At 36.1% G+C, this 15,358-nt stretch overlaps 1 protein-coding gene across 2 annotated transcripts in view; it reads right to left on the minus strand.

The window, feature by feature from the left end:
- Positions 1–15,358, minus strand: part of ADCY1 (adenylate cyclase 1) — a 160,601-nt gene that overhangs the window by 105,532 nt on the left and 39,711 nt on the right. Inside the window, exon 2 of one of the 2 annotated variants that reach the window (XM_068674817.1) lies at positions 9,676–9,825. The exons of the other annotated variant lie outside the window; for it this stretch is intronic. Coding sequence (XP_068530918.1) covers positions 9,676–9,825 — 150 coding nt within the window. The remainder of the gene's footprint in view (positions 1–9,675; positions 9,826–15,358) is intronic. 2 annotated transcript variants of the gene reach the window in all.

The following is a 15,358-nucleotide window of genomic DNA, read 5'->3' on the forward strand; positions in this document are numbered from 1 at the left end:
CCACCAAATATGGAATTCTAAATCTTCCTACAAGGAAAAGAAAACATTTTACCTTCTATTTCGCATAATCAGGAAGAGTGGGTTTAATCTTTTGGTAAAATTATCCCCTCATGTTAGTGCTGGTAGTATGAATATGTAGTATTCATATTCATAGATAATGTGAATATATATATATATATATAAACCATAAATTCCAAATTTTAATTTCTTTATAAAGAGTCTTTTCTCATTCAAATAAAGAAGGATTTTCAAACTGACTGTCAAGAGTACAAGCCATCTGCCAATGTCATGATCAAAGGGAACTTGGCAGTGCTAATGCAATTTCTAGGCAGTCCTGCAAACAAGTCACATATGAGTTCATGTTTGCTAGAGACTGAAGTGCTGCACAGAACAAAGCTTTTCACTGTGAACATGATGGGGACAACAATCTTGTTGTTTCTCCAAGTTCCTTTCTCTTGAAGATGTTAGGAAGGTGGCATCACAAGTAGGGTCATCTTCATTGACACTACTCCCTTCTAGGTTAAATTGAAGAGCAGAAAGCACTTCACTGGCTAACCACTGGTGTGCCATTTCCTCTGCAATTACAAGTTTTTCTTCTTTCCAGTCCACAGCCATGTCTAGATTGTTCCACCATGTAATAATTAATTTTTGGGATAGACATGCATGTATACCTCATGAAACAAAAGTCATGGAGCTAAATTGTACTCAGGTTTAACCCACAATTACCTTGTCAAACTGGGAAATTCCTAGCCAGATGTGCTTGAAAAGAAGCAAAACCCTAAACCAGTTTGTATCAAGGAGGTAATATGGACCAGAAACCTTGGAAAGAGATTAAATTATATGACAAAGAGAAGCTCTTTACTCTACAAAAAGAAGTTTGGAAGACAAAAACAAACAATCAAAAAGCAAAACAAGCCAGAACAACAACAAACAACCCAAACCAAAAACCACCACAACAACCAAACACACACACACACACACAAATACTGTTCAGTATACTGTTCATGGAGATAATCTGTGATTAATCAGTAACACAGTAACTTGTGAAGTATTTTAAAACTGCACGTGCCACTAGGGGTAATGTGCAACACATCTGTGGCAAACCTACTAGTCTATGATGAAACCACCTTCAATCTGAAAAGTAGCATAGGTAAATCATGCTAAACTTCTGTTAAAGTGTTAGCTAGCTTTCAAAACAGTTCATACAGTTCTAGAAGTGAAAACAATTCCATGGGAAACAATAAAAACACATGTAACAACTTTTCTAATGACATTTTAAAGCTTCTTATGAATTTCTATTGTTGAGGGAAGAAAAACAGAAGTTATTCATGAGCTTGCATTACTTTATACTGTGCCATCCTACTAGAAGACATAAAACATTTAGTTGATTTGAAAATGTCTTCCTGTATTTCCATTCTGCAGTGCATTTGTAGTATATACTGTACATAACGCTAGCTGTAGGTACAAGTAGGCTGTACCCAAGGAGGAACAGCCTCCTGAGGCCAGAAAAGCAGCCATGGATCTTGTCATCCTTCCCCATATCAGAGGCTGCTAATAAGGAAAAGACTGAATGACAACTACTGAAGGTGGTGCAAGGCACATTTCATCTTTCCCAGAGAAAATGCTGCCACCCGTCTCTATCACTCTCCCTCTCACTCTAGCAGGAGAAGAAAGCTGAGCTCTGCTGCATTCTTCATTTTAGTTAGTGTCTTTCACCTGGTCCTCCCCTTCCCAGGATAGAAACTGCAGCAGGAGAAACATTACATCTAGCACACATGTTGAAAAGATTCTGTGTGCATCCTTGAATGAATGTCCACACAGCACTGCTGTTATGAATACTGATATTTAGAAATCAATCATATAAAGTACTTTTGAAATACTTGTTTTAGTATTTAACTAAATATCTGATATATTATATCTAGTGTTATTACCTATAATTGTTTTCAATCATATTCATGATGTTATCTGTTGAAAATTGTATGGAACTGTAATTTTAATAATTTAATTACAGTTTTGTGTGTTCTTATTTGTCTCTCGTCTTCTGTTCTCTCTAATGGAAAACACAAGGAGCAACTGGAAAAAAACTGAAAAAAATTTCACGAAGAGCAAAACTTCTCAAAAACATTAATTGACTATTGTTTGAAACAGAACTTATTCAAAATTTCCCAGTATTTCTTTCAAAACTTCTAACAGCCAAAGTATCAATAGCTTTTAGAATGATACAACTATTTGTGGTGACCCAACACACTCTTATTTTTTAATTTCTCTATTTACATTTGTCTATTGTACTCATTGTAAGCCAGCATTCATTACAACATGTAAAAGCTTAATGTAGTTTCATGACTATATGTCTATCTATATAAGAGGAAAAACAAGCTGCAACAAACAGCAATCTAACTCATCCCGTTAGACTGAGTAAGTGAGTATATAGACTTATAGCAAAAAGCTAAGTTTGTATGCCAAATTTTCAGGCTTTAGAAATCTGTTTAGTTGGTACCCTGTATGAAAAATTAAATGGCTGATAACTGATTTAATTTACATACTTGCTAACATTGGGAAGCTTTCAGGAGATGAATTAAAGATCTGCCCAATTGTTACAGTACTGATGTGACCTGCTGCTATGTGTGGCTTTCTAAAGGCTTTCATAGTTTTTCATATGATACCATATGTTACATTTTGCAAATTAAAGGCATGTGGATGGAGTAATACAAGTAAGATGTAATGAAAATGTATGCACTTTGTATGATTTACAGCTGTATGTTTTTTCTTGTGTGTTACTGATTTTCTAGTTGCAAGGAATGTCTATCTCTTACTATACAGCTGTGTAGCCCTAACCTTAGGTGTCCTTCTATAACCACTCCCTGGGAAAACCTCAGCAGCAAGGTGTTCAGAATAGAAGGGATAAAGTGCCCTCACATGTGTCTATTACTACCAAGGATTACTGTTTACAGATTAGAAGGTTAGATTACAAACCTCACTTTTACTTGGGCAAAGTTAGGTAAGAATTCTAATGGTATGCCAAACAATGCAGCTTCTGGCACCTATGTGCATTCTGATGAGGGGTTTAATCTGCATAAACACAGGTGCAATAGAGCTGAAAAATTGGAACACATTTATTTGGTTGCTATATTCTGCCTTGCAAGGGGTACCAAGCTGTTCATAATACCTTCAGGTTGAAGTTGAAGCCTTCCACCTGAATGTTTGCTTGTAGCCCGCGTAGCCCTCAGTTTTATTATTTGCTGTATTAAGGATAGGTACGTGTATGACTACTGCAAGAGTAGGGACTAACAGATGCTAGTCAGTGGAAAGCTTCTGGGCAAATTTTTCTTTTTACTGTTGTGTGGGAGAGTCTACTGTGCGTCTTTGCAACTCCCTCCATCGGAGAAAGGTGGGAGACAGGCCAGGATTACCACTCAACAAAGTAAAGGTAGGCAACAGTCTGACTCAGTTCTGCATAAGCATCTAAGTAGCCAAAGGCAATGAACAAAGCAGAGGCTGGGAGTCTGCATCTCTACTGCTACTGCTATTTGGCTAAGAGGCGTTGCTGACAAGCCTGTACAAGTGGGCCTGAAGCCCAGCACTTCACATTTAGAATCTGAAATGGTAACACTTATTATTTTCTCTTTACCCTCATCCTAGAACAGGACAAATAGATTTTTAAAAGTGGATTACCCTTTGTAAGGCTGTAGTTTGATGACACACACACAAAAAAATCAATTTTAAGCCTCCTCGTAGCATAGAACACAACAGTGTTAATGTAGTACGGGCTCACTTGTCAGCTAAAATTAGTTAATCCACCCACATTTTTCAGAGATTGCATTGGCTAGCTTTCACAGAGGACCAGATATCATCTTGCCCTGCAATTTGTGTAACACTAGTATCACCTCCCTGTTGCATATTGGATAATTTAACAAGAACATGTTTTTGTGCCCACACATGTTCCAAATTTTTGCATCAGGAAGATTTGCTTATATGTGTAGTCTTATACTGGGGAATTTAATTCTGACTCTATGTTCCTACTGACAGGGCGCACTGGGCACGAACCTACAGGTAACATGCAGAGCCAATATGAATGGTTACGGAAACAGGGCCTGTATTTTAATGATAGATTTCATATTTTGTTCTGAACTGCTGTGCAGAAAGTTGCAAGATTCTGAGAACAAAAAGGTGGGAAACAAAGAGAACCTGATTATGCATCGATAAACATGCTGTCAGGTACCCTAGAAATTATCTTCAGACAGAAGATGTGCAAATATTTTTTTTTCCATCTCCTTTACTGATCTGAGAAAAACAAAAGAAAAACCATATACACAAAAACAGCAACCTGATATCTGTCACCAAAATGAAAGTCCAACACAGCATGTTTTATTCAAACATAATGTATTTTATTTCTTTTTTTTTTTTTTCTTAAATGTTTGAAATTAAATATAACAGACAAAATGACTGGAGGGTTGCTATAGGTGTCATACTTTTATCCAAAGATGCAGGAGGCAGTAGAAACATACAAAATGTGGAAGATCTAGATAAAGTTATTTTGAAGGGGGGATATGAACCCAGCAGGGAATTTAAATCCAAAATGCCCTAAGCAGCAATTCAAAGTATGCTGCAATGAGATTCATTGTACTTTTTTCAACACAGTTTCATTTTCTATGAATAGTTACTGATCAGATCTGTGACTTAGTGATGTCCCAGTTATTATATGGAATGCTAAACATATTGCTCTAAAATGCAGCAGACACTTTAAAACACACACTTTCATTCACAGACATTTGTATGCACATTTCAGCATTGCATAAAGAGAATGTAGTTAGCTAGCTTCAAATGATCTTGTGAATGTATACAGAAGCACTTCAGAACAACACGGAGATGCTAGTCTGTCTCCCAGAACTAGCACTGTTCTAGTACTAGGAAGAACTGTGGTGTTATACTAACAAAGTATAACAGAGTATACTCTAGTATACTCTAGCTGCAGTGCTATGCTTCTGTCCCTGAGGGCAGAACACAGAACTGCCTGTGTCTGTCCAGTGCATCCTAACTCCCTGTAGTTTAGAGTCATAGAGTGCTTTGGGTTGGAAGGGACCATAAAGATCACCTTTTTCTAACCCCCCTGACATTGGCAGAAACTCCTTTCAACTAGACCAGGTTTCTCAAAGCCCCATCCAGCCTGGCCTTGAACAATTCCAGAGATGGGGCATCCACAACTTATTTGGGCCATCTGATCCAGTGCTTCATCACACTCTGAGTAAAGAATTTCTTTCTTATGTCTAATGTAAATTTACCCTTTTTTGTTTTTAAACCAAAGCTCACCCTATCACTGTACTCTCTGATAAATGGTGCCTCTCCTGCTTTCTTGTAGGACCCCTTTTTGGTACTGGAAGGCCACTATAAGGTCTCCCTGGAGCCTTCTCTTCTCCAGGGTGAACAACGCCAACTCCCTCAGCCTGTCATTGTAGGAGCAGTGCTTCAGCCCTTTGATCATTTTTGTGGCCCTCCTCTGGACTTGCTCTAATACAACCATGTCCTTCTTGTGCTGGTGGCCCCAGAACTGAATGCAGTACTCCCAGTGGGGAGAGCAGAGTAGAGGGGGACAATCACTTCTCTCGCCCTGCTGATCATGCTTCTTTTGAAATAGCCCAGGATACTGTTGACTTTATGGACTGCAAGTGAACACTGCCGGCTCATTTTCAGCTTCTTGTAACAAAACCCCTCTCCTCAGAGCTGCTCTTAATCCATTCTCCACCCAGCCTGTATTCATTCTAGGGATTGCCCTGACCCAGGTACAGGACCTTGCACTTGGGTTTTGGTCCTTTTTTCAGCTTCTAATGCTAGAGGCTGAAATAAAATTGCTTCATGCATTGTAGTGGAGTATAGAATAATTTCATGACAAGATGATTTTTTTCCCCTTCATTTTTTCCCCTTCATTTTTTCCCCCATCATCACATTCTAATTAGGAGCAAATGCAAAAGTTTTAGGATGGAAAATCAAACAAATGATCTGCACGAGTTGCTTGAAAAATGGCCTTCTTTTCTAAACATATTTACATGTACTTCTGCAGTACCAAACCAGTAAAGACATCAAAGCTATTTTGTGGGATTGGGAGGTTTGCGTAAATTCTTTTTTTTTTTTCCAGTATTCCTCATATAGAAACAACAAGAACTTTTCATATCAGCTTGTGCTGCAGCAAGTGCATTTAACTGTTGAAAATTATATGCTTTATCCCAAATCCAGTGCATGAATATACATAAAAATATTCTTATTATCAGGGAAAACAAGCAAACAAAACAAAAGAGCAATATTCTTTAAAAAATCAGCAAGGTTAGGAGTAGGAAATAACTTTCATACCGGAAGAGACTAAACAGGCTACAGTTCAGCTTGGAAAGAGAGATGAACAGGGCTATGAGAGTAATCTACAGTACCATGACAGTCACACAGAAGGTTATTTTAGAACGACTACTCATAATTTATCACAAAAGAACATTTGAGAAGTACCCAGACAAATCATTAGATAACAAGCCTCTAACAAACAAAATTAAGTTCTGTTTCACAATGCATAATTAGAGTGAAGTTCACTATCACAAAATTGTGTAGAGGACAAAACTGTCTTGGTATTTTCAGGTATTACTCTGGTCTTTTCAGGTCTAAATTCTTGTGGATGACAAAACTCTATTTCAATACACTGAAAGAGAGACTAGAAAAATGGAAAATGGGCATGCTACCATCCTTTAAATACAGTGATCAAGTTACATTTCAGTTTAAAAGGGCCTTCAGAATTACACTATTATCACTTTCTTGGAGTTATGGCACACTGTGGAGCCACCACACTGGGAATGAGTGTGACAAGATGAGTTGCAGTTTCCTGTCTGTTTTCCCCTCTGAATGAAGTAGGAAGCACCCTATATCAGTAGCGGATCACTACTCTATGCTGAACATTTCACCCACCCATTCTCCATTCCTGCTTGCTCACTTCAAAAAGGATGAAGCACTGTGTGGAAATTGCTTTCAGGATTGGTAGGGATGTTTAACACAGTCTTCAAACGAGCAAGGTGATGACGACTTGCTTAGCATATAGGTAAGGGGTTGTCTTAAATTAAGAAGTGAACACAAAGATATAGTGCAGTGGGAATAAAAGGGAAGTACCCAGGTGCTCTGATTGAATAGGAACAACGAAGCACAGTTCCAATTACAGGGAAAAGGACCTACCTCACAATATTTATTCAACTGCCTGCTCTGCAGAGAATAATGTTGCTGCTGAAATTTGTAGAAAAAAAAAAGAGAAGACAACTATTTCAGCAAAATGATTATAATTAGTCACTCCTGTTCTAAAGCGTACTTTGTCTATGACATTGGCTTCAGGTCTTACTCTTGACTTGTAAACTATCATTTATCAACATAACAAATAGGTGATTCCACAATGGAGGGCAGTTATTTTTCATGACCACAGAGAACAGGTAACATAATGAACATTAAACTGAATTAAAAACAAAAACAAACAAAAGCACACACAACAAAGAGTCTGCTTCCTTCTCCCCAGCAACACTCCTCTTTCACAGCCTTTCTACAAACTCCTGCACAATGACTCTAAAAACACTACAACATGAGGTATACGTGATGATCTCTTGCTCCTAAAAATAGATTTAGCAAAATTATCGCAAGGGACTATTACTACAAATGCATTCCATATGAGGACAATCACTGTAAGTAGGACACAGAAGAAGAAATCTCATTTACAGATGCAACTGTGGTATCTGTCTCACACAGTCAACACTTTAACTCCAAAATGCTGTTTATGATCAAAAGCCAAGAGTTTGTTCTTTCTTTTCTCATTAGAGACTTGCACAGAAATACCAGGGAAAGGTTTTAGTGGTTTTGATTACAATTTTCAATGTAGAAGCGCTATGCTATTTAGGTCAGAGCATTTGAATGAGACAAGAAAGTCTGATAATAAATTTTAATCCTTTTTAAATTTTATTGTTTGTAGCTCAGAAAACAAAAGCACATGAATGATCACAACTATTGAACTAGGTCAGAAAGTCTTTTTATCCTCAGGAAAAAAAAACAACAACAACAACAAAAAAAACTTGAATATTGGCAAATAACTGGAAACTTAGGCTATGTTATTCTACGGAAACTATGGATTAAAGTTGAAATCAGGTAAATCTTACCTTGATTTCAGAAGTGTTCTAGTGTAGTGCAAAAGCAGCCATAGAAGGTATTTCAGTGATACTTTGTCATCTCATTAGCATATTTCACAACTGCATTGAGTTTTATGCATATTGCATAAAGTTAGTTTCACACATAAAGGAGAAAAGCAAATTCTCTTCATTGACCTTTATACTGCATTGGAAAGTGATTTACAGGATTCTTGGCTTATAATATAAACAATAAACAGTAATGGTAGTTATGTATAAGGCTTTTTTTCCTTTCTTATGTTTATCTATGCATGGATAAAATATAAAATAAAATATAATGTTAATGTTCTAAATATAGAAACAAAAAGTCAAGTATGATTTCATGTTGGATCATGTTGGATCTCTGAAACAAGTTTTCAGATGTATAAATGGCAAACAGTTGCCTAAACCCCATGAAATTCAACTTCTGGCACATTTATGCCTTTGAAACTCCTCAGCTTGAGATTACAAAAGCCCAGAATCAAACCTAAAGTCTTTAATGTTAATGCCATTCTTACGCAGCCACCAAAGATATAAACTCGTTTAAAGAAGACATCTACTTATGTACGCTTAGGTCATAAAAATGCATTCACTAAATCCATATCAGGACAGTTCTTAAGCACCTACATTATTTCAATATAGGAAATTGGAAGTGAAGTGTGTGAAGCACTCATGCTTTGAGAACATTGACATCTTCTATAGTAAGGTTTGAATACCACTTAACTCCTCTATTGGCACAAGTTACCATAATTCCACAGAAGTCAATGAAGCTAAAGAGCTTCAGAACTGCAAAGCATGTACCTCTGTTATCACACAGACAGAAAAAATCAGACTGATTCAAAGTTTACAGAATCAACATCTGTTAGTGGGTTTAAGATTCAAACCTGTGAGTATTCTCTGAACAGAAAGCTCTGCAATATAGCAGGTTTTCTCATCATTTCCAAAACTACTTGGAAGACTGATTAATTCAACTGTGTGAAATAAAACATCAAATTAATTAATGTAGCTTAATAGAATGTTATGATTCTTATCCATATATATATGTAGTTCCTTCTCCCCAAAATGTAAGGACATCTTTTGTTCTTACATGTCATGAATGTAAACAGGGTATAGCACACAGTCAAGAGAGAATTTTTACAGCATACCTAACACCTACCCAATATTAACTGGGGGGAGGGAGGGAGAGAGGGGAATATACATACATATATATAGTAATATGCAGTACTTTGTTAGCTTTTCCTCAGCACTAAAAAACATCCACTCTGGTGTTGGAGCTTATGGTAGCTGTGTGGTAAGGCTGTACCTTTTACGTGTGATGAAGAGTGAAATGTTTGCATGCGTTGAGAAGAAAGAACTAACGCAGGCAGGGGAGGAAGCATTCTTCCTTCACAGTAGAAAGCATACACTTCCTATCATGCACTTAGCAGCAATGTCCTGACCTCCAGTTCATATAACTATAATGATCTCAGAAGAAACAGAGAAAAAGAAAAAAGTCTTAGAAACTGACCTGTTTTTCATTTTCATCCTCCAGCCTCAGCCTGTCCTCTATGCAGTTCCTGGCCTGAAGGAATGCCTTCCTCTGAGCCCTTTCTGTCAAAATCCTCACAAAGACCCCATACAAATTTACACTGACAAAAAGGATTGCATTGGCCACAAGCTGTAAGGAAGAAAGAAAAATAAATGAATATTTTAAAATACAGTTGTTGTGTTTTATTTATTTATTTATTTTATTTTACATTTCTTCTCAGCAAAATAAATTGAAAAAAAAAGCATGTTCTTTAAAACATTCTGCCTTGCTACTCATGTCACTGAAACCCCTTCTCACAGCCCAGTTGTAGAGAAACAATAACAGCAGCTACCACAAATCCAAGCAGGCAATATTGCATGATACAGAACTTTTCATCTGCTGAAGTGAATTTCTCCTATGATGATCCATAGCTTATCATTTTCATGCAGCATCAGTTGTTTCATCAGTTCACTGAAAGATCTATCCATCCAGTAAGGAGACTAGTACCTTCAGCATTTAATTAATTGCATGATGCTCATAAGACAGAAATTGTATCCTATGCCTTAGTAATTTAGGAAAATTATTTTTCCTTTTTTTACAGTTGAGAAGTGAGGCACTGTCAAAATCTGTAACTAAATCAAATTGTATTACTTAATAATACGATGTAATATAAAATGTATTACTTGGTAATGCAAAATCAAAACATATTACTTGGTACCCCAAGCTTTCACATTATGAAGTTTGCACTTGGAAAATCTCTCCCCACATCCATATTGTTAGTGATCGTATTTTGTTTTTTTGAGAAGTCTCCCCAAAATATTGTTGATGCAATTATGCAGCATACCTGTCAGAAGATGCCAAGGGCTTTCAAATGGTGCACAAAGTGCTTGTACCATCTGCACAAGTCAAGACCCACAGAAATGCTATAAGGAGCAATGAATTATCTTGGAATTACTTCCATGAATGGTACTTTGATGAACAACACATAAATGATCCAATTGACCTTCTGATTATTATTTTCTTAATGTTTTTATGATATGTGAGTAAAGTTAATTAAACTAATGTAAGTAACTCAACACTGGCTTGCATACCACTTCCCTACCCAAGACAACCCCATCCAAGTTCATCCAAGTTTCTCACTGCATCTCTGATATCTGAAACCATCATAAAGTTATAGAGCAAGGATGTTAATGAAAACTTGCATTACCTAAGTGTCTTTAGACAGTAAATTTTGCAATGCAATGTTTATTTAGAAAGAAGGCAAAGAGTCCTATTTTTCTACTATCTTTCGAGTCTCATTCTTCGTATTAACCTTAATTACCAAAAAGTCTTGATGAAGATTCATGGAACTCAGTAATTCCAAAATTTCAGTTGGCAGTTAAACTGGCCAAGACGGGTTATAACAAGAACAAAGAAAGACATTACAGTAAATAATATGAATCATGTAAAATTCCAATGCATCTAAAATTGTTTGTAAAGACCATATGACTGATTTTTATTTCTCATTTCAAGGTATATATTTCTAGCAAGTACGTCTCTGATGTTGCATGCTCTGCTAGTGTAAATCAAAGAGAAGCCCAATGCCCATGTTTGCACTGCATAGTGAGTCCAGCTGTGACAAAAAAAGCCACAATCAAATTAAAATAAATAAGTAAATAAAGCTAGTGGGGAAAAAAAAAAAGAAAAAAAAAGAAAAAAAAATGCATTGTAGAGAATGCTTACCAACTTTCATGGGTGTAGGGCTAAAAGCTAGAACTCAGCCAATATGGTAAGCAAAGATTCAGAAAGATATCCAGAAACTTCCTGCTGACTTTTGAGAGCCTTTGGAAAATGTTTTATCCCACAAAATTAAGAAATATGTGTAAATGATGGTAATAATACATCTACATCTCCTGTGATCTCAGTATAATGGGGTGAACTAAAAAATCCACTTGCTGGATTTTCCAGACCTTCATGGATTCATAATTCCTCCAACTTTTTTTCCTTCAGATCTGGTTGTTGTGAACTAAGAGGACAACACCAACTATTTTCCTTCAAAAATTCTCACTAGCACAAAATCAAATGATAAGTTGCAACAACAAAAGGGATCTGTGCCTAGCATTAGTGTTTTCTTTCTCCTCAGATATCCAAAAAGAAACACTTATCTTCCAAGAGATAATATGAGCAAAGAATGGTGTTGTGGCTTCCTCTTGAGAAGTGTAAAATGTGGATTCAAATGTTATCAGTCAGATGAATTTCAATCTAATAATCTCATGTACTGGTTACTTGTATGCCAGTTCTCATAAATAGTAATGGAAATGTAAGATTTTGAAGATGAAAGGCAGCACACAAACATGTTATTGCATGAAAGAGATGAGCATAGTCAGCAGTTCCTATCATGCTTTATTTTGCTTCATCACACATGCCTGTTGGAGATATAACAGTTTTCAGCAGAAATTAAGCACCAATAAATTAGAATTTCTGTAGAAATTCCAGTATAACCCTATTTTTAGACATATCAATGCTGCTAAATTCACCTTATCCCTGCATTTTGTCGTGTTTGAATGTAACGACAACAGTACTCTGTAAAGCTAATTCTTAGAAGCTCAGTGGAATAAAAATAGAAAGGATTTGTTAAGGCCATATTTGGAGGCAGTAGACAGATCAAAAAAATAAACAGTCAAGTGTTACAGGCAAAGCAACCGCTTGACCCTGTATATATAGAAAACAGCTGTTAATAATGCTGTAAAATTAATTCTATCTTTAGGTACTGATATCATAGTGACTTAAAACATAAATAATTACTTTAAGAAAAAAAAAAGTGTCAACTTGGTTTCTGGTCTTCAACTGAAAGCAGTAAAATATATTTTAACAATCTATCAGATGTTCTGTTATTGTTATTATGATTTAACTCAAGCAATGATGATCACCTGGACTTAGGTAACCAGTAGGTGGGTTCCTGCAATCATGCAACCACTTTCAGACTCAGCAGGGTCAGTAATTTTCCAACATGCTTTGAATACTTTAAGATAAAACAGCTTAGCTGTCAGTTTTGGCCTGTGGGGAATCATGAAAAGTGATAAAGCAAGTAAAAGATTCATAGATTTCAAAATGTGAGAAAAGAAAGTAGGGCAGAGTGTCTCCTGAGGTAGGAGTTCTTCCTCTCTGCAATCCTCCTGCGTATTTACTACTTTTTCCTCAACTGCAAACTACATACAGTTTTCTCTGTAGGTTTCTCAAATATATGTCACTCCCATAGTCCCTTTCATTTCAATATGTAAGCATGTATATTGCTCTCTATATAAACATACATAACTTACACACATTATCTGATATAAATCAAGGAAAGACTGAGAGACATACTTTCAACACAAATCAATTTTAAGACTTATTGAAGCATCTAAAACTGCTGAAATATCAAGGAGTTTCATTTTAAAACCTTTCTACATTATTCAGTATATTGCTGCTTAGTATCAAAAAGAGTGCTCTTCAGATTTCAACATCTCCTATTTACATAACAACAGAAGGAATAACTTACTTAATGTAACACACAATAACTTAAAGATATTTTTGTTCCGTGACTTCTTTCAAACTATGTTACCCATACTGAGATTATAGGCCAGCCAGAATAACAAAAGTGCTTCAAGGACATGAAAGACAATTTCCAGTTTTGATTGCTGTCTTATCCTCTGGATGAAGTATGCTGCACTTCAGCTGCACTGAGCACCTTGAGCTTTAAGCTTCTCTATACCTTAGCAGGGTACAACCTCCACCTCTGCTCAGACTGTCTGCCATGGTTTCTTGTGCTCATTCTAGTGGTTGTTACCAAAGGCAGACTTCTGACACTTCTGACATGGAAAAGTAGTTCTTATAAGCTGCCTAGTCACTGAAGAGGGACTGACAGCTCCAGCAGGTACTTTAACCAAATTTCTATTCTTCCTGTAGTTTCTTCATTGACTTACTTGGGTCTAAAGTTAATTTTGATAAGGAATTTGGTAGGGAATTCCAACTACGTGGTGTAGCAATTCCCATCAAAGAGTGGGCAAGTAATTCTGGAGATACACATGCACAGGGATCAAAGAGCTCAGTTAATATGCTATTATTATTATTATTATTATTATTATTATTATTATTATTATTATTATTATTATTATTATTATTAAATTATTATTATTGTTATCATAGTCATCTCCCAGTTCTTGAATGTCCTTTGGGTTTAGCTGAAAGACTCTTCAAACTGTCTCTCAAAACTTTTTTTTCTCTCTCTCCTATTCTAGATGTATTCTATCTCCACTTTTTTTCTTTCCTTCAAAGCAAGAATCTTATGAGTATGTTCATTCATGTTCTTTGTCTTAAAAGTTGAGAACTGTGTCTGCAAATGACATATTAATTACCTTTTAAGAAGACTGTTTTCTCAACAGTCTAATTCTGCTATGAGATGAACAGTAACATAGTAGACAGTGCAAACCTGAGGCTGGTTTCCACTATGGAGTTGCTTTCTGTTTGTCTCACATAATTGCCTCACAGAAAAATAAGGCTACTTCACTAAGGTGTAAATGGCTTCTGGATTGTTCAAATACTTTTTACAAGGTGACATTCATATGGATGGATATTGAAATACCTAACTGAAGTAGACTAAATGAGAAATATAAATTATTAGAGAAGAAAACTTAAGGAACTTCATTCTGCTTTCTGGGTTTATGATTTGAGTGGGACTGAAAATGAATTTCAATAGTAACCACTCCCCAAATCATAATTCAGTAGCTAAAATCAATATTTAATTTATCAGCATCATGAGTCCCAAAAAATAAAGGAGACTAGAATAGGTAGTATATGTGGAGTGCTGCTCCAGGTGAAGGCTGAAATCTGCAGGAAAAAACAAACAAACAAACAAACAAACAAACAAACAAACAAAAAACAAGATCAAGATGGTTCTTATATGTCTTATCCCTCAGATACCTGAAAAAAAAAAAAAATAAAGGTATGGGGGGCCTGAATTCTACTTCCAGTTCTTTGTGTTGACTGAGTTCTACTACAAGTAATTTCTGTGCCACAGTTGTTCCTATTATGCAGATAATGTAACATTTACTCATTCTGTCAAAACACTTAGACATAGCAATGAAATGAGTTATTGTAAGATATAAATGTCTATTGTGAGGCATGCCTCTAAGGAGTCATAAAAAGATTACCAAAATGAGTCAGTGCTTCCTCCATTACAACGGTTGAAGAGCTAAGCAATACTGTGTTGTTCATTAGAATTGTTGATATCGTGAACAAGACCCTTCAAAAGTTTAAATAAAAATAATTTCTCTTTTTCCAGTTATGGAAAATTACAGCAGTGTTTTATTTACAGAACAAGAATGAGTAGAAGAGAAAGTGCAATTGCTTCTTGATCTTGACATGGCTTTGTTAAATCATTTACTTAACTCACTTTGCAACCTTTTGAGAACACTTAATTACTACTTCCGCTTCCTCCTTTTGCTGAAGTGGCATATCACAGGAGCAGAGAATTGCTCCTTAGCTCTTGCTGTGTCCCAGAAACTATGCCCTGGTACCAAAGAAATCAGCCAAACAAATTATCTCCAGATTAAACAGATGTATTCCATTTCTGAATAAACAGTCCTCTCTTACTTCTATTAGTTTTTGTCCTAGTTTCTTTATATAATGTACTAAGAAAATGTGTTCTGCTGTGCTATGCTCCATG

The sequence above is a fragment of the Anas acuta genome, chromosome 2 (genome assembly GCF_963932015.1).
Source record: "Anas acuta chromosome 2, bAnaAcu1.1, whole genome shotgun sequence".
Classification (NCBI taxonomy): domain Eukaryota; kingdom Metazoa; phylum Chordata; class Aves; order Anseriformes; family Anatidae; genus Anas; species Anas acuta.